At 39.5% G+C, this 23,213-nt stretch overlaps 1 protein-coding gene across 2 annotated transcripts in view; it reads left to right on the forward strand.

Moving 5' to 3' along the window:
- Positions 1-23,213, forward strand: part of LOC139355625 (CUB and Sushi multiple domains 1) — a 2,038,620-nt gene that overhangs the window by 1,611,496 nt on the left and 403,911 nt on the right. For both annotated transcript variants that reach the window (XM_071067488.1, XM_071067489.1), the window contains exons 19-21: positions 13,736-13,852; positions 15,854-16,069; positions 22,371-22,559. In XM_071067488.1, the coding sequence (XP_070923589.1) occupies positions 13,736-13,852; positions 15,854-16,069; positions 22,371-22,559 (522 nt within the window). The remainder of the gene's footprint in view (positions 1-13,735; positions 13,853-15,853; positions 16,070-22,370; positions 22,560-23,213) is intronic.

The following is a 23,213-nucleotide window of genomic DNA, read 5'->3' on the forward strand; positions in this document are numbered from 1 at the left end:
TGCATTCTCCATGTGATATACACATGAAATAATCATATTCTGCAACTGGAAGAAAGGAGAAAAGCAACACTAATAAGCTAACAGATCTATGAGAAAAAGAACTATGCAGATACATTTTATATCTCTCTCTATATGTATATAAATATAGACATATATAATGCTAATAATAAATATATATTTATTATTTATATATTATATATTTGTATATTATATATTTTTATATATTTATAACTTTAGTTATTAGTTATTACAATAACCCTAACCCAATAAACTTTAAAAAATATTCCAGTGCTGACTAGGAATCAGAAGAATGCAAGTAAATCATAACTTTGCTTTCCTGCCGGAGTGCAGTGACAGGATCTCAGCTCAGTACAACCTCCGCCTCCCAGGTTCAAGGGATTCTCCTGCCTCAGCCTCCCTAGTACTTGGGATTATAGGCACCTACCACCACACCCAGCTAATTTTTGTATTTTTTAGGAGAGACAGGGTTTCGCCATGTTGGCCAGATTGGTCTGGAACTCCTGACCTCAGGTGATCTGCCTGCCTCGGCCTCCCAAAGTGCTGGGATTACAGGTATGAGCCACCACGCCCAGCCTGATACACTCTTTTTGAAGGAAAAAATAAGAAATGATAGAACAATGCATGTTGTGTATATGCATATACTGTATAGATATGTGTAATTGCAGGTACACACAGTGTTGCATAGAAATTGACTGAAAATAGACATTCTAAAACTGTAATTCTCATGCTCACCTCTTCAGAGATAACTCGGCTGTAGCGTGGGTGCAGTGAGAGTTTTGATTTTTCACTCTACAGCTTTTGGTATTATTTGAATTTATGTTAGTTTTATTTTTGTAATTAGAACTCTAGTAATGAAAAATAAATAAACTACATGTGTCTGTAGGATTCTTAGTGTCAGAAAGATGATAACTCCTGGCTACTTACGATTTTGTAAAACTCAAGGATGTCATACAGACTATGTAAATATTTGTCGTATTTTTGGGTTCTATATTCAAAATATTTACAATAAGAATGATAACCCTTAAAATAATCAAGTCTTCTTCTTGTGAAACTGAACTTGAATCAGTTTGATATTTTGTTAAATTACTCACCCTAAATTTGCAATAGAATAAGTTAATCATATCAATAATTTTACCTGAATGTTTACATGCCATGGAAACGCATACGGATTTCTTGGATGATACTGTGCCTTTTTAATGATTTATTTTTGTTAATTTGGGCTATAGACAAAAATAGAATTTTAAAATGGGATGTGTGTAAGCTGCTCTCTTTTTTATTTTCGTGTGGGGTAGATCTGTTGAACAAGTGCCCACAAGGGACTTGTCAAATTGTTTTACTCGCAGACTGTTTAGTCATAGCTGTAAGGATTGGAAAGTTGTAGCACTCTGAATATAAGGTGATGGATGAAGGCAACTTGTTCATCATAGGACAGTCATTGAATTACCTAGGTTCTTGATCTGGTAATGAAAACTGACATACCCAAGTGAGAGACTTTGCCTGACTCATTTGAAATACGTAATTTTGATTTTAAGTGAGGTTTTTATCAAAAGAAAACAACATGCTCACGTACCTGTGCATTCAAATATTATCCAAAAATTATTCATTGAGCATTGGTAACTTACTTTTCAAAATATTTCAGTACCTAACCAAGACTATTTTCTTTTCTATCTTTTTTTTTTTTTTCATTATACGTTAAGTTCTGGGATACACGTGCAGAACATGCAGGTTTGTTACATAGGTATACATGTGCCATGGTGGTTTGCTGCACCCATCAACCTGTCATCTACATTAGGTATTTCTCCTAATGCTATCCCTCCCCTAGCCCTGCACTCCCTAAACAGGTCCCTGTGTGTGGTGTTCCCCTTCCTGTGACCATGTGTTCTCATTGTTCAACTCCCACTTATGAGTGAGAACATGGTTTTTAGTTTTGTGTTCCTGTGTTCCATTAGTTTGCTGACAATGATGGTTTTGAGCTTCATCCATGTCCCTGCAAAGGACATGAACTCATCCCATTTTATGGCTGCATAGTATTCCATGGTATATATGTGCCATATTTTCTTTACCCTCTGTATCATTGATGGGCATTTGGGTTGGTTCCAAGTCCTTGCTATTATGAACAGGGCTGCAATAAACATACGTGTACATATGTTTTTATACTAAAATGATTTATAATCCTTTGGGTATATACCCAGTAATGAGATTGCTGGGTCAGATGGCATTTCTGGTTCTACGTTCTTGAGGAATTGCCACACTGTCTTCTGCAATGGTTGAACTAATTTACACTCCCATCAACAGGGTAAAAGTGTTCCTATTTCTCCACATCCTCTCCAGCATCTGTTGTTTCCTGACTTTTTAGTGATCACCATTCTAACTGGTGGTATCTCATTGTGGTTTGGATTTGCATTTCTCTAATGACCAGTGATGATGAACTTTTTTTCTTACATTTGTCGACTGCCTAAATGTTTTCTTTTAAGAAGTGTCTGTTCATATCCTTTGCCAACTTTCTGATGGGGTTGTTTTTTTCTTGTAAATTTGTTTAAATTCCTTGTAGATTCTGGATATTAGCCCTTTGTCAGATTGATAGATTGAAAAATTTTTCTCCCGTTCTTTAGGTTGCCTGTTCACTCTGATAATAGTTTCTTTTGCTGTGCAGGAGCTCTTTAGTTTAATTAGATCCCATTTGCAATTTTGGCTTTTGTTGCCATTGTTTTTTGCTGTTTTAGTCGTGAAGTCTTTGCCCATGCCTATGTCCTGAATTGTATTGCCTAGGTTTTCTTCTAGGGTTTTTATGGTTTTAGGTCTTATGTTTAAGTCTTTAATCCATCTTTAGTTAATTTTTGTATAACGTGTAAGGAAGGGATCCAGTTTTGGTTTTCTGCATATGGCTAGCTAGTTTTTCCAACAACATCTATTAAATAGGGAATCCTTTCCCCATTGCTTGTTTTTATCAGTTTTGTCAAAGATCAGGTGGTTGTAGATATATGGTGGTATTTCAGAGGCCACTGTTCTGTTCCACCTTGGTCTATACATCTGTTTTGGTACCAGTACCACGCTGTTTTTGGTTACCATAGCCCTATAGTATAGTTTGAAGTCAGGTAGCATGATGCCTCCAGCTTAGTTCTTTTTGCTTAGGATTGTCTTGGCTATACGGGCTCTTTTTTGGTTCCATATAAAATTTAAAGTAGTTTTTTCTAATTCTGTGAAGAAAGTCAATGGTAGTTGGATGAGGATAGTATTGAATCTCTAAATTACTTTGGGCAGTATGGCCATTTTCACAATACTGATTCTTCCTATCCATGAGCTGATTCTTCCTATTCAATCCAATACTGATTCTTCCTATCCAAAAACAAATGTTTTTCCATTTGTTTGTGTCTTCTCTTATTTTCTTGAGCAGTGGTTTGTAGTTCTCCTTGAAGAGGTCCTTCACACCCCTTCTAAGTTATATTCCCAAGCATTTTATTATCTTTGTAGCAATTTTGAATGGGAATTCACTCATAATTTGGCTCTGTGTTTGTCTATTATTGATGTATAGGAATGCTTGTGATTTTTGCACATTGATTTTGTATCCTGAGACTTTGTTGAAGTTGCTTATCAGCTTAAGGAGATTTTGAGCTGAGAAAATGGGATTTTCTAAATATACAATCATGTCATCTGCAAACAGAGACAATTTGACTTCCTCTCTTCCTATTTGAATACCCTTCCTTTCTTCCTCTTGCCTGATTACCCTGGCCAGAACTTCCAATACTATGTTGAATAGGAGTGGTGAGAGAGGGCATCCTTGTCTTTTGCCAGTTTTCAAAGGGAATGCTTCCAGCTTTTGCCCATTCAGCATGATATTGCCTGTGGGTTTGTCATAACTAGCTATTTATTTTTGAGATACCATCCATCAATACCTAGTTTATGGAGAGTTTTTAGCATGAAAAAGTGTTGAGTTTTATCAAAGGGCCTTTTCTGCATCTATTGAGATAATCATGTGGTTTTTGTCATTGGTTCTGTTTATGTGATGGATGACGTGTATTGATTTGTGTATGTTGAACCAGTCTTGCGCCCCAGCGATGAATCTGACTTGATCATGGTGGATAAGTTTTGTAATGTGCTGCTGAATTTGGTTTGCCAATATTTTATTGAGGATTTTCACATTGGTGTTCATTGGGGATATTGGCCTGAAATTTTCTTTTTTGTTGTTGTGCCTCTGCCAGGTTTTGATATCAGGATGATGCTGGCCTCATAAAATGAGTTCGGGAGGAGTCTCTCTTTTTTTATTATTTGGAATAGTTTCAGAAGGAATGGTACCAACTCCTCTTTGTACTTCTGGTAAAATTTGGCTGTGAATCCACCTGGTCCTGGCTTCTTTTGGTTGATAGGCTGTTATTTACTGCCTCAATTTGAGAACTTGTTTTTGGTCTATTCCGGGATTTGACTTCTTCCTGGTTTAGCCAAGACTTCTACTCTACCCAACAGGTGACCTAGAAAATACAACTTCTCTATTGATGGTCTTGCTCTCTTCTTACCAACAACCAAACATATGCAATATTCAATCCCCTTCTTCATCCTTACATATTACATTATTTAAATCATTCCCAACCTCCAAGACCAGGTCACACTCAGTCTTGATTGCCCCAGGCTATGATAGCACTGACTTTTCTGACCTCAGTTTCTGTTAATATTCAGCTCCAGAAAGAAAGAGACAGAGAGAGAGAGAGAGAGAGAGAGAGAGAGAGAGAGAAAGAGAGAGAGAGAGAGAGAGAATAACATGTATTTATAATTTATATCGAATATATCTTAGACTTATATATTATACATACTCGATACAGTCTGTTCAGTGTGATTTTAAGCTCTCAGGGAGCAGTAACTGAGGAAAAATTCATGGAAAGTACAGCCCTTGAGCTGGGGTTTCCATTATGGGTAGGATTTCCCAAAGTAGCTAGCATGTGAACAGGCATCCTAGGAAAAGGAAATGAGCAAAATTATCAGGAGTTGATAGGCGCGGTACAGTCTAAGAATTCCTGGAGGTTTAGCAAAGTAGGGTCAATGGAAACTGAGTGGAGGATCAATAGGAAAGTGATTTAGAAGAAACAGAGTGGGAATAGACCAAAAATAGCCTATAGGTTTTGCAGTACAGGAATTGAGGTGCTACAGAGATGCCAGTTATATGGGTGGCATTTTCCATAGAAAATAAAAGTACACTCAGCTTATTCATTTTGTTTCTTTATTGTCTACCGATATAAATGTATGTAAATTTGAGATTTCTACCTGTCAAAGGAATCAATAGCTTGACTATAATTTGTGGCACTGGAACACGTTTCAGAGTATAAAGAATTTATGGTAAAAATGTATTAATAAGCCAGGGTGGTGGCTCATGCCTGTAATCCTAGCACATTGGGAGACTGAAGTAGAGAGATTGCTGGGGCCCAAGAGTTCGAGGCCAGCCTGGGCAACGTAGTAAAATGTCATTTCCATAAAAAATACAAAAAAATAGCTGGGGGTGTTGACATGCCCCTGTTGTCCCAGCTTTTCAGGAGGCTGAGGCAGGGGGATTGCCTGAGCCCAGGAGGTCAAGGTTACAGTGAGCCAAGATGACACCACTATACTACAGCCTGGACAGTAGAGCAAGACTCTGTCTCAAAAAAAAAAGCTATTAATAAATCTACAAATTTTAGGTGATGTTAGAGTTTGATATGAGAGTTTTAGTCAGTCATGTTTGATAGTTTTCATCCAGCCATAAGAATTGTTCTCGTTACTCGTTACCCTTTAAATCTTAAGCAATCTCTTAAACCCCATGGGTTTTTCTCGCAACAAAAGCTACATAAGTAGGATATTTAAACCTTTAAACATTCATAGCTCTCAGAAAAGAAAAAAAATAATTAATTATAGTATTCTACATCAGTGTGAAACACAATGAACTCAGTGTCTGTCCTGAGTCCATAGCATCAGTTCATTGTGTTTTTAATGTTATTCTTTCACACATTCAAATGTTAAAGAAATTAACATTGGGGTAAATTGTCCTTTAATTTTGTGAAAGACAAATGCAAAGAAAACTTTGAAATTTTTTTATTAAATAAATATTTTTGAAAACTGTTTACTCTCTCCACAAGCATTTATTGGGAACCTGATGTATTTGCAATCACACAGAAGTTTAAAATCTATCAGCATATCAAAAGGAAAGACATTTTTAAAAATCACACAATGAAGTAAGTGCTTTATTAGACACAAGAAAAGTGGTTGAGGATAAAGAAGTGTGGGGAAAAAAAAGTTCCAATTTGGGATATTGAAAGCTTGGAGGCAATTTTGGAGATACATCTTTGAGATGGAGGTTGAGAGGAAGGGACATGTTTCAATGTGAAGAAATGGTTATAAACTGAGATGCAGAGAGAAAAAAAAGAGTACTGGAGGATTGAGGGGTGTGAATTAATCACTGAAGTTCGATGATGATCAAATGCCTTGAGTGCTGGTTTATGGACATAGTCAGAGATTCATGCTGCAGTCTCCGGCCATCCCACTGTGAGGACCAGGGTTTTTCTGAGAGTGAGGCGGGGGATGTCAATCAGGATTGGAATCTCTCCTGTGCAACTGGACTGCCCTAATTGGGCTCCTTCCTTCCTTCCTATCCTATAACTCCCCTCCTTCCTATTGGGAGATTCTGCACAAGATTCCTTTGGGTAGAATGTTTCTATTATAAATACATATGTGAACAACATATTTATTCATAAAAATATATTTAATATATTTATTCATATAAATAAATATATGAATAAATTCAGTGACTTCTGTAGGGCCTGGAGAGTCTATGAATATTATTGAAGTGGAAAGTAATTCATTAAGTCTGGCTTCAAATAGAACTGTGTTTGTGGTTTCAGGAGAAGAAGAAAATGATGGAAAAAGAGAGAAAAGATGGAAGCAGATCAGGCCCAAGGCTGTGCTTTCACAGGTTGATCTCTTTGAGGAAGAGGCAGATATGCAGAGGCTAGGCGATTGATGAGACCAAAATGACCTGAGACACATCAGTTGAAGAAAGTCAAGGTGGAGAGTAGATAGAAGTGTCACTAGGAGGATACAGGAGTTTAGGAGAGAGAGATGACTCCAAGGTAACATCCCGAGAAACCTAGCAAGCAGTTGGAAATTCAACACATTTGGAGAATGAGGTCAGTTTTTAACATGTACATGTGGAAGCTGTCAGGTTTCAAGTTACAGCTGGCACGGTGGAGGTGAATGTCACCGTCCAGGGAGCTAGAAGGTTTATAATCACTGGCTCCTCTTTTTCCCACCACCCTCTCTAAGATGGAGATCACCGTTGCCTGTGAAATTGTCTGCGTGCTTCAACTGCCGCCTTCCTCCCATCCATAAACTTGTTGAATTCAATTTCTTAGTTCCAGTCAACAATAACTGCCTCTGCAAACTTCCATTTATTGGAAGACTTTGGCAGGGTCAGGGGAAGTGATGGGGTGAAGGGGGTGGTGGGAAGTGCAGAATCCATCAGAGGGCTGTGTGCTTTGCCGTGAACATCAGCAGGAAGCCGCAGGATCCTGGAATGAGTTGGCAGGGAAACCTCAGCAGACAACCTGTCTCAGGGCAGCCTGCTAACACGGGGTTGCTTCTGATCTTCTTGTTTCCTCCAACCTTGTATCACTTACTCCATAGTCACCATCTCCTGGGAGTGGACATTTGCCAGGATGTGCATTCATCACTTCATTGATTCACCAGCATGTCCATCATACTCTAATCACCTAGACCTCCTTTGAGTTTAGAAAACAAGTTAATATTCTTGTTCTTGGAATAAATCAGACCTAGTTATCTGGATTTATTTATTTATTTATTTATTTATTTATTTTGACAGAGTCTAGCTCTCTCGCCCAGGCTGGAGTGCAGTGGCGCAATCTCGCCTCACTGCAAGTTCCACCTCCTGGGTTCACACCATTCTCCTGCCTCAGCCTCCCATGTAGCTGAGACTACAGGTGCCCGCCACCACGCCCGGCTAATTTTTTGTATTTTTTTTTAGTAGAGACGGGGTTTCACTGCATTAGCCAGGATGGTCTCCATTTCCTGACCTCATGATCCACCCGCCTCAGCCTCCCAAAGTGCTGGGATTACAGCTGTTAGCCACTGCACCCGCCCGTTATCTGGATTTTTAAAACTAAGTTATTTGCCTTCCCCATTGGAATGTAAACATTGGAAAAACAGGGACTTAATCTGTCTTATTCATTGTTCTGTGCCCAGCAGCATCAAAGAGTGTTTGGAAAACAGTAGTATGTTTCTTAATAAGTAACTCTAAATGCAGGATTGGATGGATGAATGGATAAAGGCAGAGGACAAAAGATAGAACTTGAAAAACGGGTGGATGGGTCAGGCGCGGTGGCTCAAGCCTGTAATCCCAGCACTTTGGGAGGCCGAGGCAGGGCAGGTAGATCACTTGAGGTCAGGAGTTCGAGACTAGCCTGGCCAACAGGGTGAAACCCCGTCTCTACTAAAAATACAAAAAATTAGTTGGCCGTGGTGGCACATACCAGCTACTGGGGAGGCTGAGACAGGAGAATTGCTTGAACCCAGGAGGCAGAGGTTGCAGTGAGCCAAGATCTCATCACTGCATTCCAGCCTGGACAAAGAAGCGAGCCTCGGTCTCAAAAAAAAAAAAGAAAAAAAGAAAAAAGAAAAAAAATCAGTTGGATGCTTTACTTCAACTCAGTCAGGAAAATATCACAACATATATCTCCTCTTTTGTTCTTCAGTGATTTCTGCATATCTTAGTCCTCCTTCCAAAAGATTTCTGATGTAACATACCTGCATCCTTGATGTTGGGTAGGTTACATAAATAGTAAAGTAAAACTCAAGAAATTACAGCATTAAGGACAGCAACAGTAAAATTTTACTGTGTCTTTTACAGCTACTCAGAAAAGGATCCACCATGCATGAAGAAACAGATTAATGTAATTCAAATTATGGGCAGCTATATTTGTAGCTCTGCTAAGGGAATATAGGCATGTCTACATATGAATATAGCCATAACCTGTATAGACACTAAAATGTAATTCAGGTATTTCATTTTATTCTCTCCTCTCCTCACTTCAATTTTAGGTGAGAATACCAATTCAATTCTCCATACATCAAATTTCCTTTTCCTGAAAAATATTATAGGATTTGTGGACAGAATTACTTTTATGTAAAGTCTTCATGATATGTGAATTGGACTACATTGTGTTTGCACCCATATAAATCTAAACAAGCCTGACAGCAGCTTTATCTCTAACTTTCTGTCTCACTTTGCACCTAATGACAGCTTGATGGGGCTGGTTAGTGATTTCCAGGTTCCATGAGATATGGTTGGAAAACATCAAAAAGAGGGCAGAGCGCATTCCCTCCCAGATTTTTCCCCAATAGATGATCAAGTAACTTTTCTTGATGATATGAAGACGGAGGATAAAATAAAGATTGGTTGTTTTAATGCTGTTAAATGTAGTTGGATATGAATTAATTTTAACAGTTTATATTACATACGCAGATTTTGGGATACAGACCACTGACAAGTAGCTTTGGATATAAGATGTCTCAGTTTTACTTAAAATGTTTTAAATTTATTATGGTGAATGTTTTCATAAAAATCTGAGAAGTTATTGCATCAATTCACACGAATCCAATCACAGACCAGTGAAAAGTGACTGATCCAAAGCTTCTGAATTCAGGACTCCTCCGTTCTCTGCTGGTTTTCTTCCCACTACATGGTGCACTGGCTTCAGTTTCCTCTGTGGAAGCTTATGTCTACATTCACTGCACCGGTGATCTCACGTCGTTGTGGTCTCCCTTCTACCCCTTGCTCAACCCTCTTTCATGGACTCCAGACCTGTGCATCCAGTTGCAATGTCAACCATTCCACACACAAGCCCAGCAGACATGGAGCTTCAGTATCCAGAGCTGAATGCCTGCCTTACTCTCATAACCTCATTCTCTCAATGTCTCAAGTCTCCCCCTGTAGTTATTTCACACTCAGGTTAAGTCCTCACAGTCAATCCCAGCTCCTCCTTTTTTTTAATCGTAATGCCCACCTCCCATTCAGGAGAAAGTCCCACTGGCTCTGCCTTCAGGACACAGCCAGGTTCAGACCATGTCTTGCCATCTTGCTGCCAATGCCCTGGTTCAGGGTCCTGATCGCCTTCCTCCCTCCACCCCTGTGTGTTCTCTCAGCACGGCCTCAGGAGCAGGGCCTTGCCACCCCTGTGCGTTCTCTCAGCACAGCCTCAGGAGCAGGGCCCTGCCACCCCTGTGGGTTCTATCAGCACAGCCTCAGGAGCAGGGCCCTGCCACCCCTGTGTGTTCTATCAGCACAGCCTCTGGAGCAGGGCTAAACCCCAGGTAGGTCATGAGGTTGCGTCCTTTTCTAGGTAGGGCCATCCAGTGCCCCATCATGTCACTGAAAGAAACCTCCAACTCTTCTGAGAACCACCGGCCACAGAGGTGTCCTTTCTGTTCCCTATACCTGCAGCTCCACTGTAGCTTGAGCCCTGGTCCTAGCCACTTTCTCTCCCCAAATTCTTCCCCAGGTATTCAGTGTTTCCCTTGTCTCTCTCAAGTCCTTATCTATAGACCACTTCCTAAGTATGGCACCCCTGGCCACCCACAGCCTCGGACTATCCCATCCCTCTTTCTCGATTTTCTTCACAGTCATGTGTCATCTCCCAACATTGTACATCATCTGCCTTTTATGTTGTTACGGGTTTTATCCTGTCTTTTCCAACTAGAATGCATACTTTACAAGGGCAGATATTTTATCTCTCTTATTATTGATCATCCCTGATGCTGGGGACAGGGCCTGCTCCATAGCAGGTGCCAAATAACTATGTGTTGAGTAATTTCAAGTGGGATGTATAATGTCTTCTTTCACAGTGGAATGTGGAGTCACTGCAATCTGAAGATGCAAAAATTCCATGAGAAAATCTTAAAATATTCTAGAACTTATTTTAAAAATTTTCTCTTTTGCTGGTTTTTACATCACGCTTCCCATGAGGTTTACATATTAAAGGAAATGATTTGTTCCCTTAAGATGCATGGTTAGTGAGCATGATGAGGCTTGTCACATCTTTCATAGATTATCCAATTTCCAATTCTTTTGTGAATATTGTTTGTGGAAGAGGCTTTTATAAAACATAATTCAGAATGATCATACTAGTTGGAAGAAGTTACTCAGAATATCATTTACTTCATGATAGGTCATCCTACCTAGTTTACGAAGGGAAGTATAAATACATACATGCACAGAATGGGGACATGTTTTTAAAAAAAGCAAAAGAATCTTGTGAAATGCATAGTAAATTGTGACACTGAGTGATGTTTTGCTTGTGAGACACTATTGTGAGCTGCTTACATGTCTTCACTGATTTCATTCTTCAGCAAGCAGGAATGAGTTGTGATTTCTGCCCCCTTTTACATATGAGGCTATGGAAACACAGAGGAGTAGAGAACCTTGCATGTATAAGTGGATGTATTAGTCAGTGTGCTCCAGAGAAACAACCAAGATTTGTTGTGGGAATTGGCTCATGTGATTAGGAGGTCAAAAGTCCCACGATCTGCCCTCTGCAAGCTAGACACCTGGTAAAGCCAGTGGCAGAATTAAGGCTGAGGCTGAAGACCTGGGAACCAGGGGAGCTGAAGGTGTATGTCCTGGGTCTGATGGTTCAAGAACCAGGAGCTCAGAAGTCAGGGTCAAGAGAAGATGGATGTCCCAGCTCAGGAAAAGATAAATTTTTTATTCACTCTGCCTTTTCTTTTTCTTTCTTTCTTTCTTTCTTTCTTTCTTTCTTTCTTTCTTTCTTTCTTTCTTTCTTTCTTTCTTTCTTTCTTTCTTTCTTTTTCTTTCTTTCTTTCTTTCTTTCTTTCCTTTTTCTCTCTCTCTCTCTCTCCCCCCCCCTCCCTTCCTCCCTCTCTCTCTCTCTATCTCCCCCCTCCCTCCCTCCCTCACTCCTTCCCTCCCCCTCCCTCCCTCCCTCCCTCTCTCTCTCTCTCTCTCTCTCTCTCTCTCTCTCTCTCTTTCTTTCTTTCTTTCTTTCTTTCTTTCTTTCTTTCTTTCTTTCTTTCTTTCTTTCTTTCTTTCTTTCTTTCTTTTTTTTGATGGAGTTTCACTCTTGTTGCCCCAGGCTGGAGGACAATGGCATGATCTCATCTCACTGCAACCTCCGCCTCCCGGGTTCAATTGATTTTCCTGCCTCAGCCTTCTGAGTAGCTGGAATTATAGGCTCCCGCCACTATCCCTGGGTAATTTTTTGTACTTTTGGTAAAGATGGGGTTTTGCCATGCTGGCCAGGCTGGTCTTGAACTCCTGACCTCAGGTGATCCACCTGCCTCAGCCTCCCAAAGTGCTGGGATTACAGGTGTGAGCCACCGTGCCCAGCCTTTTCTCTACCTTTTTATTCGGTTTAAGCCCTCAGCAGATTGAATGATGCCAGTTCACACTGGTGAAGGCAAATCTTCACTCGGTCCACTGCTTCAAATGCTAATCTCTCCTAGCAGCACCCTCACAGACATGCCCAGCCTCTTACCAGCTATCTGGGCAGCCGTTAGCCCAGTCATGCGGGCACATAACCTTCACCACAACGGTGGAGGTGCTGCAGTGAGGGTGGGCAGCCAGGTCTCGAGATCTGAGCTGGTGGCATCCATAGGCCTCACAACTGCAGGTGGACAGGTTCCAGGAGAAGGGCAAGACCCGGAGCACTTGGTGACTCACAAGACACGTGGCTGTTTGTTTGCAGAGCATGAATAGCAATTGCCTTTCCTGCCTCTACCCTCTGGCTCTGGTGACTCCATTTCCTTTTATTCTTTTTCAGTTCAGTGCTTCCATTCAGAGGATAGTTTGAGAGGTCTTAAGATATGAAATAAAAGGAGAAAGTTGGTGGGAACATGTCAATATTCTCCTCTTGATGTTTGTAAAATTAGGGTATATGGAGTCTATTCAAAATGTTAATTTATTGATGTCTTAAGAATTGAATTCCTGTTAGCAACTCTCAGTAGGTAATGTTTTGATCAGTATCTATCAGTAGGTACCATTTTAATCATTTAGTATCTATTACCCACTGTAAATTGTGTTCTATAATGGCAATCATTGCAAACACCTATCCATGAGATGGATTTTATCATAATTTCTGTTTTCAAGATAGGAGAAATGTAAAGGATTGAGAGACTTACCAGAGATCACAGAGCTAGTGAGTAGCTGAGCCAGCATTTGAACTCATAACTTCCTGACATCAGAGTTGAGCACTTAAGCTCACATACTCTGCTGACAGCCTAATTGTTGCCACTTTCCCATTGAAATGATTACATAAAACTTTCTCTTCTTTTCTTCCAAAATGAGTGTCTGAAGCGAGTGTTTGAACGTGGCATGGTTTGTTCAGGAGATTGGAACTCACTGAGGTGCTGAAGGAGACCAGCAGCTCTCAGGAGTGCAAACCTGCACTATTTCTGCAATTCTGAGGCTTGTGAATGCAGGTTCCCGTTCTCCGGCTGTGCTTTATTCTGTGTTATGTTGTCAAGGTTTTGTAGTGGTTAACATGCCTACATATGAACCAGCATAATATATTTGCAAGTAACATAAAGCTCAGGTTTTACTTGGTTTTTCTTGCATATGACATTAGATCTGTTAAGCCTCCTGCAAATTCCATGCCATTTAACCAGTATTTTGTTCTGGCAATCATTGTGAAACTTTAGTGCTACAACCATCTCTCTTTATTATTTTAAGCCCTGTGTGGAGGCTACATCCATGGAAAGAGTGGAACAGTCCTTTCTCCTGGGTTTCCAGATTTTTATCCAAACTCTCTAAACTGCACGTGGACCATTGAAGTGTCTCACGGAAAAGGTAAGAATCTATCGTAGGTCTCAAACATACCAACAAGTAAATGAGACAGAAACGTGGGAACAAAACCGAAAACATATTACAGTGTAAACAAGTGAGATAACTACTTTTCTCATGTATAGTTCAAAACTTTGACTTATTATTTAATACGATTTTGGAAGAAAAATAGTCTTTCAACTGTGTAATAAAAACAGATTCCTCGTTTTGCTCTCTGTTTATCAGATAACCTGAATATATGCATGTGAATAAAAGCTTGAAATGTAGATATCGTGGTAAGGAATAAAGGCATCTATTCAATAAAATGTGACTATTAATTAAATAAAAGGAAATAAGTGATTGTCTAACTTCTAATTTCCATGATAAATCTGGGACAGTTTTTGTACTTTCCTTGTATTTTATGTTTACCCGGTATCATCACACATAATGAATAATTTATCTTCACATAATCCAGAGATGCCTCATGGAATAGATATTTCTGTCCTCAATTACAGATAAGCATACTAAAGACCAGGACATTTTGCACTTTGTTTAGGAAATGTAGATTATAATCACTAGGTTTCGGATCGTAGCCTGACTCTTTTTCCTGTGACTGAACTTGTCATTTTTAAGAGTCTATTTGGGGCCAGGTGAAGTGGCTCATGCTTGTAATCCCAGCATTTTGGGAGGCCAGGACAGGCATATCACCTGAGGTCAGGAGTTCCAGACTAGACTAGCCAATATGGTGAAACCTGTCTCTACTAAAAATACAAAAAAAAATTAGCCAGGCATCGTGTACATCCCTGTAATCCCAGCTACTCTAGGGGCTGAGTCAGGAGAATGGCTTGAACACAGGAGGCGGAAGTTGCAGTGAGCTGAGATTGTGCCACTGCACTCCAGCCTGGGAGATAGAGCGAGACTCTATCTTAAAAAATAAAATACAAAAGAGTCTGTTTGAAATTTCAATCACATAAGTGTTATGTAGACTTTGTCTTTTCACATAGATTTGAACCCTACTTAATATTAAATGGCTACATTTTATTATGTATACTGTGTGACACTATGTATGCTACCATGCATGACACGAAAGAAGTTGCTCTGAAGGAAACTGAGCATAAAGAAGGCACAGATTATGAGTGACCAAAGTTTTATAATCATAAAAATACACATTTTTATTAGAAGCTATCTATTCACAGTTAATTTTATTGATTTCACTATAGGAATCCAGAAATAAGACTTTGTAGTTCTGGTTACTATGAGGTCATATGCTTTAGGGGCATCTGAAACTACATTTTTAAGGAAGTTTTTCCTCATTTATACAGACCTCCAACTAAGATTTTTCTAAAGGACACTTGTTTAGTGTAAATTGAAAAATCGTCTGGTCCTTTGTCCCTCGGGGACAAATACTGTCCCTAAGAGCCTACTGACAATTTTTGAATGAAACCCATTGTAAACATTCTCACCTGTTTTTCTTAAATATCCATATCTATGCCAATATCTACATCTATATCTGTATCTATATATCGCTACATCTATAATCTCCTTATCTACCTCAGTATTCGTATCCATATCATATCTTCCTATTTACATCATATCTGTACTTATATGCACTTAAGTATTTATTTTTGTTGTTTATCCCCTCTGCTTTTTTTCATTTCTAAAGCCATCCTCTTTCCACCCATTTTCCTCTTGAACTTCAAAGCTAGACTTACATATTAAGAAAACATTTTAATATTTTGATTAAGGCTTGGTGTGTCTAAGTCCAGAAAAAAATTTTCAGCAACTGTTACCTCTCCTAACCTCTCTCTTTTTCTCTCTCTCCTCTACCTCTCTCTCTATCTCTGTCTCATCTCTCTATCATCTCTGTCTCTGTGGCTGTTACTCTCTGGAACCTGTCTTCCCCTGTCATTTCCTCTTCCTCTCCATTTCTTTCATCTCTGTCTCTGTCTCTGTGTCTCTCTGCCCCTCTCCCTCTCTGCCCTCCGTGGCTCTTTCTCTCCCTCTCTCTCTCTCTCCTTCATTTCTCAGGAGTTCAGATGATCTTTCACACCTTTCATCTTGAGAGTTCCCACGACTATTTACTGATCACAGAGGACGGAAGTTTCTCCGAGCCCGTCGCCAGGCTCACTGGGTCAGTGTTACCTCATACGATCAAGGCAGGCTTGTTTGGAAACTTCACTGCCCAGCTTCGGTTTATATCAGACTTCTCAATTTCATACGAGGGCTTCAACATCACCTTTTCAGGTATGTTGGTCTTGTTTGCTGTTTCTCTCCTGTGGCGACAATACTGCTATTTCTCTTCTTGAGAATGTGTGTGTGTGTGTGTATGTGTGTGTAATGTGTGCATGAGTGTGTGTTTGTGCATGCGTGACTGCAGGCATGATTCCAGCCGATGGGGTGCAGGAAGCTGAGCCTTCACAAAGCAGGGCACAAGTACAGTTATGTGGCATCCAGAAAATGCCACTTTGTGTTACACAATCTGTGAATTCTTATCTCTGAAAAATCTGTAAATGTCACTATCTTCTGCAAAGCCCTTCTTACTCAATTCTCTTCACCAACTCTACAAGATCTCTGAGGAAATTTCCTCATTGGGAGGCGTCCTCAGGGTCAGTTATCACCTGATTGCATTGGTTTCTATCCTTCATAGTTGCCAATATTTGCATTGACAACCACCTCTAGGATGAAGGAAGCACGTGGACACACACAATTGAGGATGAGCTTATAGTTTCATGTATTCATATGCAGTGACAAAAAATACTCCAAGTTAGGTAACATCATTATTTTTAATGATAATATATAGATAATATTTGCACAAGGTTTATATTACAGCAGAAATTATTTGTATGGGTTAGCTTGTTTAATTTGCATAGTTTATGACATAGATGCTCTTTTTTTTACAGATACAAAAAAAATTACCCCCACTTAAAAGCTGACCAAACATGTGAGAGATAAACATGGTCATATAAACAAAATGTGAATGGGTCACATTTGAGTGTGAATGGGTCACACTCAGAACATCTGCAATATCTTCATTTCCAGCACGCCCCTACCCTCTGCCAACAGAAAGGGCCCTGCTGCCAATGGATGGGAACAATCACATTAACTTGCATTTGTGCATATGATGCTTTGGACAAAGAGAGTTTTCCTTCTTTATTCCTCATAGCCCAGATCAAATGTAATTTTCATAAGATGGTCCCTGGGTGCCACAGTCACGTGTAATTTATTCTACTTTTGAGATCTCAGAAATTCCTTAATAACTTTTGATGCCACTTACGAGATTATGTGTTGCAATATTTGAGTATGTATCTTATCCCCCAGACTAAGACTAAAAATCTTGGTAGAAAGTTTGCTTGCCCCACTTTTATATAAACAGCAGCTCTACTGCTGTATCTTACTCACAAGTAAGACGAGTTATTCGTAAGTAAGATGATTTCCCACTCTATGGGGATTGACACCTCTAACCCTTGTATTATTCAAGGTCAACTGTACTTGAATAATACATGGGTTAGGGGTGTCAACCCCTGCACAGTGGAAAATCTGAGTATAACTCTTAACGCCCCCAAAACTCAACTACTAATAGGTTACTGTTGACCAAAGGCCTACAGTCAATTAACACATAAATAAACTAGTATCTACATATATTTTGTGCTTTCATGACATACCTAACATTTAACTAATTTTTAAGATCTGTCTTGATGGCACAGTTCATCTGCATGTGTTTTTAAGTTGTAGCAAATCTCCAAAAAATTGCCAATATGTTTATTGAAAACAATTCATGTTCCAATGGACTCAAGTAGTTCAAACCCACATTTTTCAAGAGCCAACTGTAAGAAGAACTTCACGATTGCCTACTAACTACTGCATGATGAGTAGCATTATGTAAAATAAAATAGTGTCTTCAAGGAAAATATTTCTTGGGGATTTCAAGATGCTCTGAACTATTTTCTCCTCCCTGTAATTCTACCTAGTTGCCATTTATCTTAATCTGACTTTGTTGATTTTTCTTGGTATTTCACTGCTCACGTGAAGCTTTCAAGACTGGCTCAGACCACTTGAGTTCTTGGAAATTTGTTGTAATCAGCAGTAATCATGAAACGTGCCACTTTATATATCAAAGACTTAAATCTTTCCAACACTAATTCCTAAATCCCTCTCTCTCTGTGCATTCTCCCCTGGTGTATCGCAATTAGTATCACTATGAGAATATCACTTCCTCCTGTTCTTACTTTCATCATGATCCAAAATGAATTTAAATAGACTTCTCCAAAAAAAGAAAATGGCAGCCGCAAGTCTGTTGTTCACTTCTGCAGGTGTTTCTCAGGAGTCTACGCAAATTCTGTTCATTTTACTGCATCAGTTTCTTATTCCGGTGCCCTTAGCACAGGGCTGATAGTAACTCTTTTGATGACTACTGTCTTAGTCTGTTTGTGCCACTTGCCATAATAGAATACCTGATAGTAAGTAATTTATAAATAATAGAAATTCGTTTCTCAGTTCTGGAAGCTGGGAAGTCCAAGATCAAGGTGCTGGCATCTGGGGTGAGCCTTCTTGCTGTGTCATCACATGGCAGAGGGTATAAGACCAAAAAGGGAGGATTGCCATGTCCCCATGTGGTAGAAGACCAGAAGTCCTTTTATAATGGCTTTAATCCATTAATGAGAGTGGATCCCTCGTGACATAAACATCCCCAAAAAGGGGATCAAATTTCCAGCACATGGATTTTGGGTAACACTCTCAGACCATACAAATAACCAAAAGTCAGAATGGAACTACACAGCTGACATTCTCATTATAAACTACTTACACAAGCAAGCAAGTCAACAACCACATACTCTTTCATGGATCTTTAAAGTGGTAACAGTCTGTAAACATTTAGAACAATTCATCTCAATATAACCAGTAGAAAATAATACCTAAAGCCTGCAGAAGAAATCAATTCCATCTAGACAGTTGCACACAAGCAGAAAGGTTTTTAAAAAATAAAAAAAAAATAACACTTTTGATTGCAAAGCCAACTTTAAGGTAAACAAGTTCCTTAGATATGTTAGAGGAGTAATTTCAATTGGAAAGATTTTTGCCTCGAAACTGGGCTGCACACAATTGCCAGTGACACTGATACCATGGAGTTTATTTTTTAAGTATACAAATAACAAGCAACGTATTATACAAATGAAGCATTTACCCATCCAGAGACTTTGTTGTTTATCATGAATGGCATTCAGATGCTTTTATATCTGCCTTCTTTCCTGGTAATCGAGTTTATTTCTGCCTTTCTCAGAAGGCCTTAATAAAGCAGTATTTCCTGATTGTGTGTCCTTGTCAGTATTTCTGCAGATGTTAATGGTAACATTGTAGAAAAAGAGCCCCATATTGCAGTTGGTTTAGCTAAATCTGCGCAATCCCCATTTTACATAACATTGTCTGCTACTGGTTGCTAACTGTGTGCACTGGATACTCCACACTTACTTTCCCACCCGCTATGATGTGTCTACTTCTTGAATGCTAACTTCTAGTGAATTAGCATCATTTCTCAGTCATTCTCTTCAAAAGGTTAAAACTTGGATAACTTTGCGACTTCACATATGTGGTTTTCTCTTCATTCAAAAGCCTTGGTGGCAGGCATCTGTAGTCCCAGCTACTCGGGAGACTGAGGCAGGAGAATGGCATGAACCTGGGAGGCGGAGCTTGCAGTGAGCTGAGATGGTGCCACTGTAGCCTAGGTGACAGAGCGAGACTTTTTTTTTTTTTCTAAAAAAAACCTTTTCTGCATCTTTCGTGAGGCAAAACTCCTCCTGTCCAGGTCAGAGGGTGTCTCTGACATGCAGCCTTTCTTCTTTTCCCTAAGCAGAATTTGTTTTCTTCTATATAACATAGGAGAAAAACATTTCCATGACAATGTTTTCGCACCAAAATTATTTATTTCCCAAAATTACTTTTCTGTATTTGCCTCCTTCAGTGGTACCATGAATTTTCAAATGAGGATACTGTTTCTTCTTCTGTGGTTGAGTCATGAGTACCTGGGACAGAGGAGAGGAGAGTGTACCATTCTTTAATTGCCTAGGCAGGTCTCTTTGACAGGCTGAGACTTGATTGTGAAGCAGAGAATGGACAGTCCAGCTAATTTGGGTGGGCTGTCAGCAGAAGGAGGTGCAACAGGAGGACCAGGCCACCAAATTTAGGATAAAGAAGAGGGGCACTGTGGCCAGACCGACCCCTGAAACTGAGGGGAAAGTGGAAGGATGTGAAGTTAGTTATGGAGGGCACATAACATAAGTAACTTGGATGTTAATGGTGAATGTTGCATGAAGCCATTGAATGGATTTGAAGAGCTTGACATGATCTGACCTTTTTCAATGTTATTTGAAAGATAATATGTGAGTCTCAACAGGAACATGTTATACAATCCCAGCAAGAGATGCCAGATGGAAGCTCAGATGACAGGAAGGATGCTAGGGTAGAGCTGACTTGATTGGTAGGAAGCGAAGGTGTGGCATAAAATACAGAGTGGGGTCAAGGTTTTCAACCTGCATGAATGAGGATGCTATGCTTTGCATCAAAAACACTAAGAGTAAAGCAGGTTTGGGAAGAAAATACAGACTTTTTCTCTTGCAGATATTAAGGGATGTATTCAAAAGCAATTGACAAGAGTCTTCAGTTCATATAACAGGATCATATTAAAGAAAAAGAAATACTGGAAACCCATCAGCAGAGTTAATTTCAACACGTGGGGCAGCAGACGATCCGAATCAGCCAATTGAAAAGTAGGGTCCAGTGAGTTAGGAGGAGAGTGGCATCCCAGAAGCTAAGAAAGGACAGCCTTTTAAGAAAGAAGAGAGCATTCAATTGTTTTAAAACCTACTTAGTAAGAGGAGGACTAAGAATTGACCATTGGTTTTTGCATCGAGTGGTCACTGTGACTTTGGTAAGACGTATTTGAGTGGAAGGCTGTGAAGGAAAACCTGAATAGATGAGATGAAGAGAGGCTTGGAGGGGAAGTTGGGAAAATGGAAGATACACCCAACACTTTGAAAAGTTTGTGCTAATGATAACCAGAGAAATGATATGGTGGTTGGGTGACTGTGAAGTCCTGAGATTGGTGGTGTTAGTTTGTTTTGTTGGTTGGTTTGGTTGTTTACCTCATTCTTAAGATTGATGTATTTTTATCTTGATGGAAATAAGAGAATTGATGAGGAAAAGAAAAAGGATAAACTCCAAGAACAAAGTGTTTGAGTAGGTGAGAAGATGGAATTCTGAGGACAATACACTTTTCTTGAGTTAGATGAAGATGAACATGTACAAAGTGTAAATAACTTTGTATAATAGTGATTAAGTGACAATTAATGTAAGAGAATCCTTACAAAGCCTAATCAAGATGGTTACAACTAATACACACCTTCGAACCTCATGATATTGTTTCAGGCTTTCTGTCCTTGTAAGTATCTTTCAGAGGATATTGTATAAACTATGGAGTAAAAATATACACAAAGCAAAGAACCACAGGATCATGATGTTTGTTTATATAAGATAATAGGTATAGCATATAATAATATCAAATTATTCTCCTATTTGGCAAGAGTTTTCAGTTGTTTTTAAAGAAATGACAGGAAACGTATGGTTTGAATTGAGTGTACACAGTATATCCTTAGATAGAAGGAAAGTGATAACAGCAAGGTGTGAGATAGTAATTCTAGTACAAAATCTTGTCTCCTACTTTTCAATCTCGCACTGTTTACAGATTGAAAATAAACAGAGGAAAATTCCACTATTCCTCACTGAGGTATATTCTAGAGGTGAAATTGGCTATGATAAGCTTTCCACAAACACAACCCTGTGCCTTTGCTTTTATGTTATGCTTCATGCCTTAGTTATCAAAAAGCACCTTCGGGAGGGATACAGTAACCAATTTAAGCAATTAGAAATATCAGTGAAATTATTCCACACTTTAAAATGGACAGTTTTGAAGTGAATTATATCATTTTAATATGCTATTTGTCTGTTTGTCTTCAATTACATAATAATTGTACACATTTATGGGGTGCATGTGATATTTTGATACATGAGTAGAATGTGTGACAAACATATCAAGATACTTAAGATACCCATCACCTCAAACATTTATTACTTCTTTGTGTTGGGAACATTTCAAATCTTGCCTTTGAGCTATTTTGAAATGTACACTTTATTATTACTCACGATGGTCACCTTACTCTGCTATCAAGTATTAGAACATATTCCTTCTAACTGTATCCTTGTATCCATTGACCAACATCACTTTATCCTTCCCTCCATACACCCCCTTCCCAGCCTCTAGTAACTCTCATTCTTACTTGTCAATTAAAAAAAAAAAAAAAATACTAAATACCGTGTCATTTGTCATTAGACAGTTCATAGTACAAGACAAAAAATGCACGTAACAGTTATAAGTGTTTGGGGAAAATATATATGTAGATTTATTTTTTGTAATAGCACCTTTCTACTCTGGCTATTTAATCATTGTGTATTTACCCAGATCCTCATGCATTTACTCTGTCTCTGCATGCCTCAGAGTACGACCTGGAGCCGTGTGATGATCCTGGAGTCCCTGCCTTCAGCCGAAGAATTGGTTTTCACTTTGGTGTGGGAGACTCTCTGACGTTTTCCTGCTTCCCGGGATATCGCTTAGAAGGTGCAACCAAGCTTACCTGCCTGGGTGGGGGCCGCCGTGTGTGGAGTGCACCTCTGCCAAGGTGTGTGGGTAGGTGGTCACACGCTTTCATTTCATTCATCCATGGGGGCAGGGCATAGCCCAGGCAAGAAGCCCAGGGTGGTCGGGACGGGGTGGGGGGTTGTTGACAAGGAAGGAGGGGGTGAGATTATGGGCCCCACTCTGCCAAGCAGGGGAGAGGGGAGCTGCCTAACTGCTCTGGGCTTGAATTAGCTCATCTGTAATGTAAGTCCCTTTCAGCTCTGAAATTTTATGGTTGAACAAGAGTGAACCCAAAGCATGTGTCAAGCATATTTATGAAGGGAAGAAAATACATATATTAGAGAGAGAGAGAGAGAGAGAGAGAAAATCTGGAGCAAAAGAAAACAATGAAAAAGAAAGAAGCCAAGCTATAGTAACACAACCTCTGGCAATTATGTTGGTTAAAAGCAGCACGTGTCCCTTGGTATAACGATGGTGACAATTTCGTTTTTGTTGTCAGTTGTACCCTTTGATTGGATGATGGTTGCACACTCCTGCTAAGTGGGCATGATAGGCATTTGAATGCTGAATTCGCTTTTTCAGTGTGTTCTGGAGGAATCCAAGAGATAATTCCAAAGAGTAACAGGAACTTTTATTTCGGTACCTTGAAATGAAGTACTGGGCTCACGTGCTGGTACTGGCTTGTTGATCTGGTAGGGTGAC

This window comes from Macaca nemestrina, chromosome 8 (assembly GCF_043159975.1).
Source record: "Macaca nemestrina isolate mMacNem1 chromosome 8, mMacNem.hap1, whole genome shotgun sequence".
NCBI classification, from domain to species: Eukaryota; Metazoa; Chordata; class Mammalia; order Primates; family Cercopithecidae; genus Macaca; species Macaca nemestrina.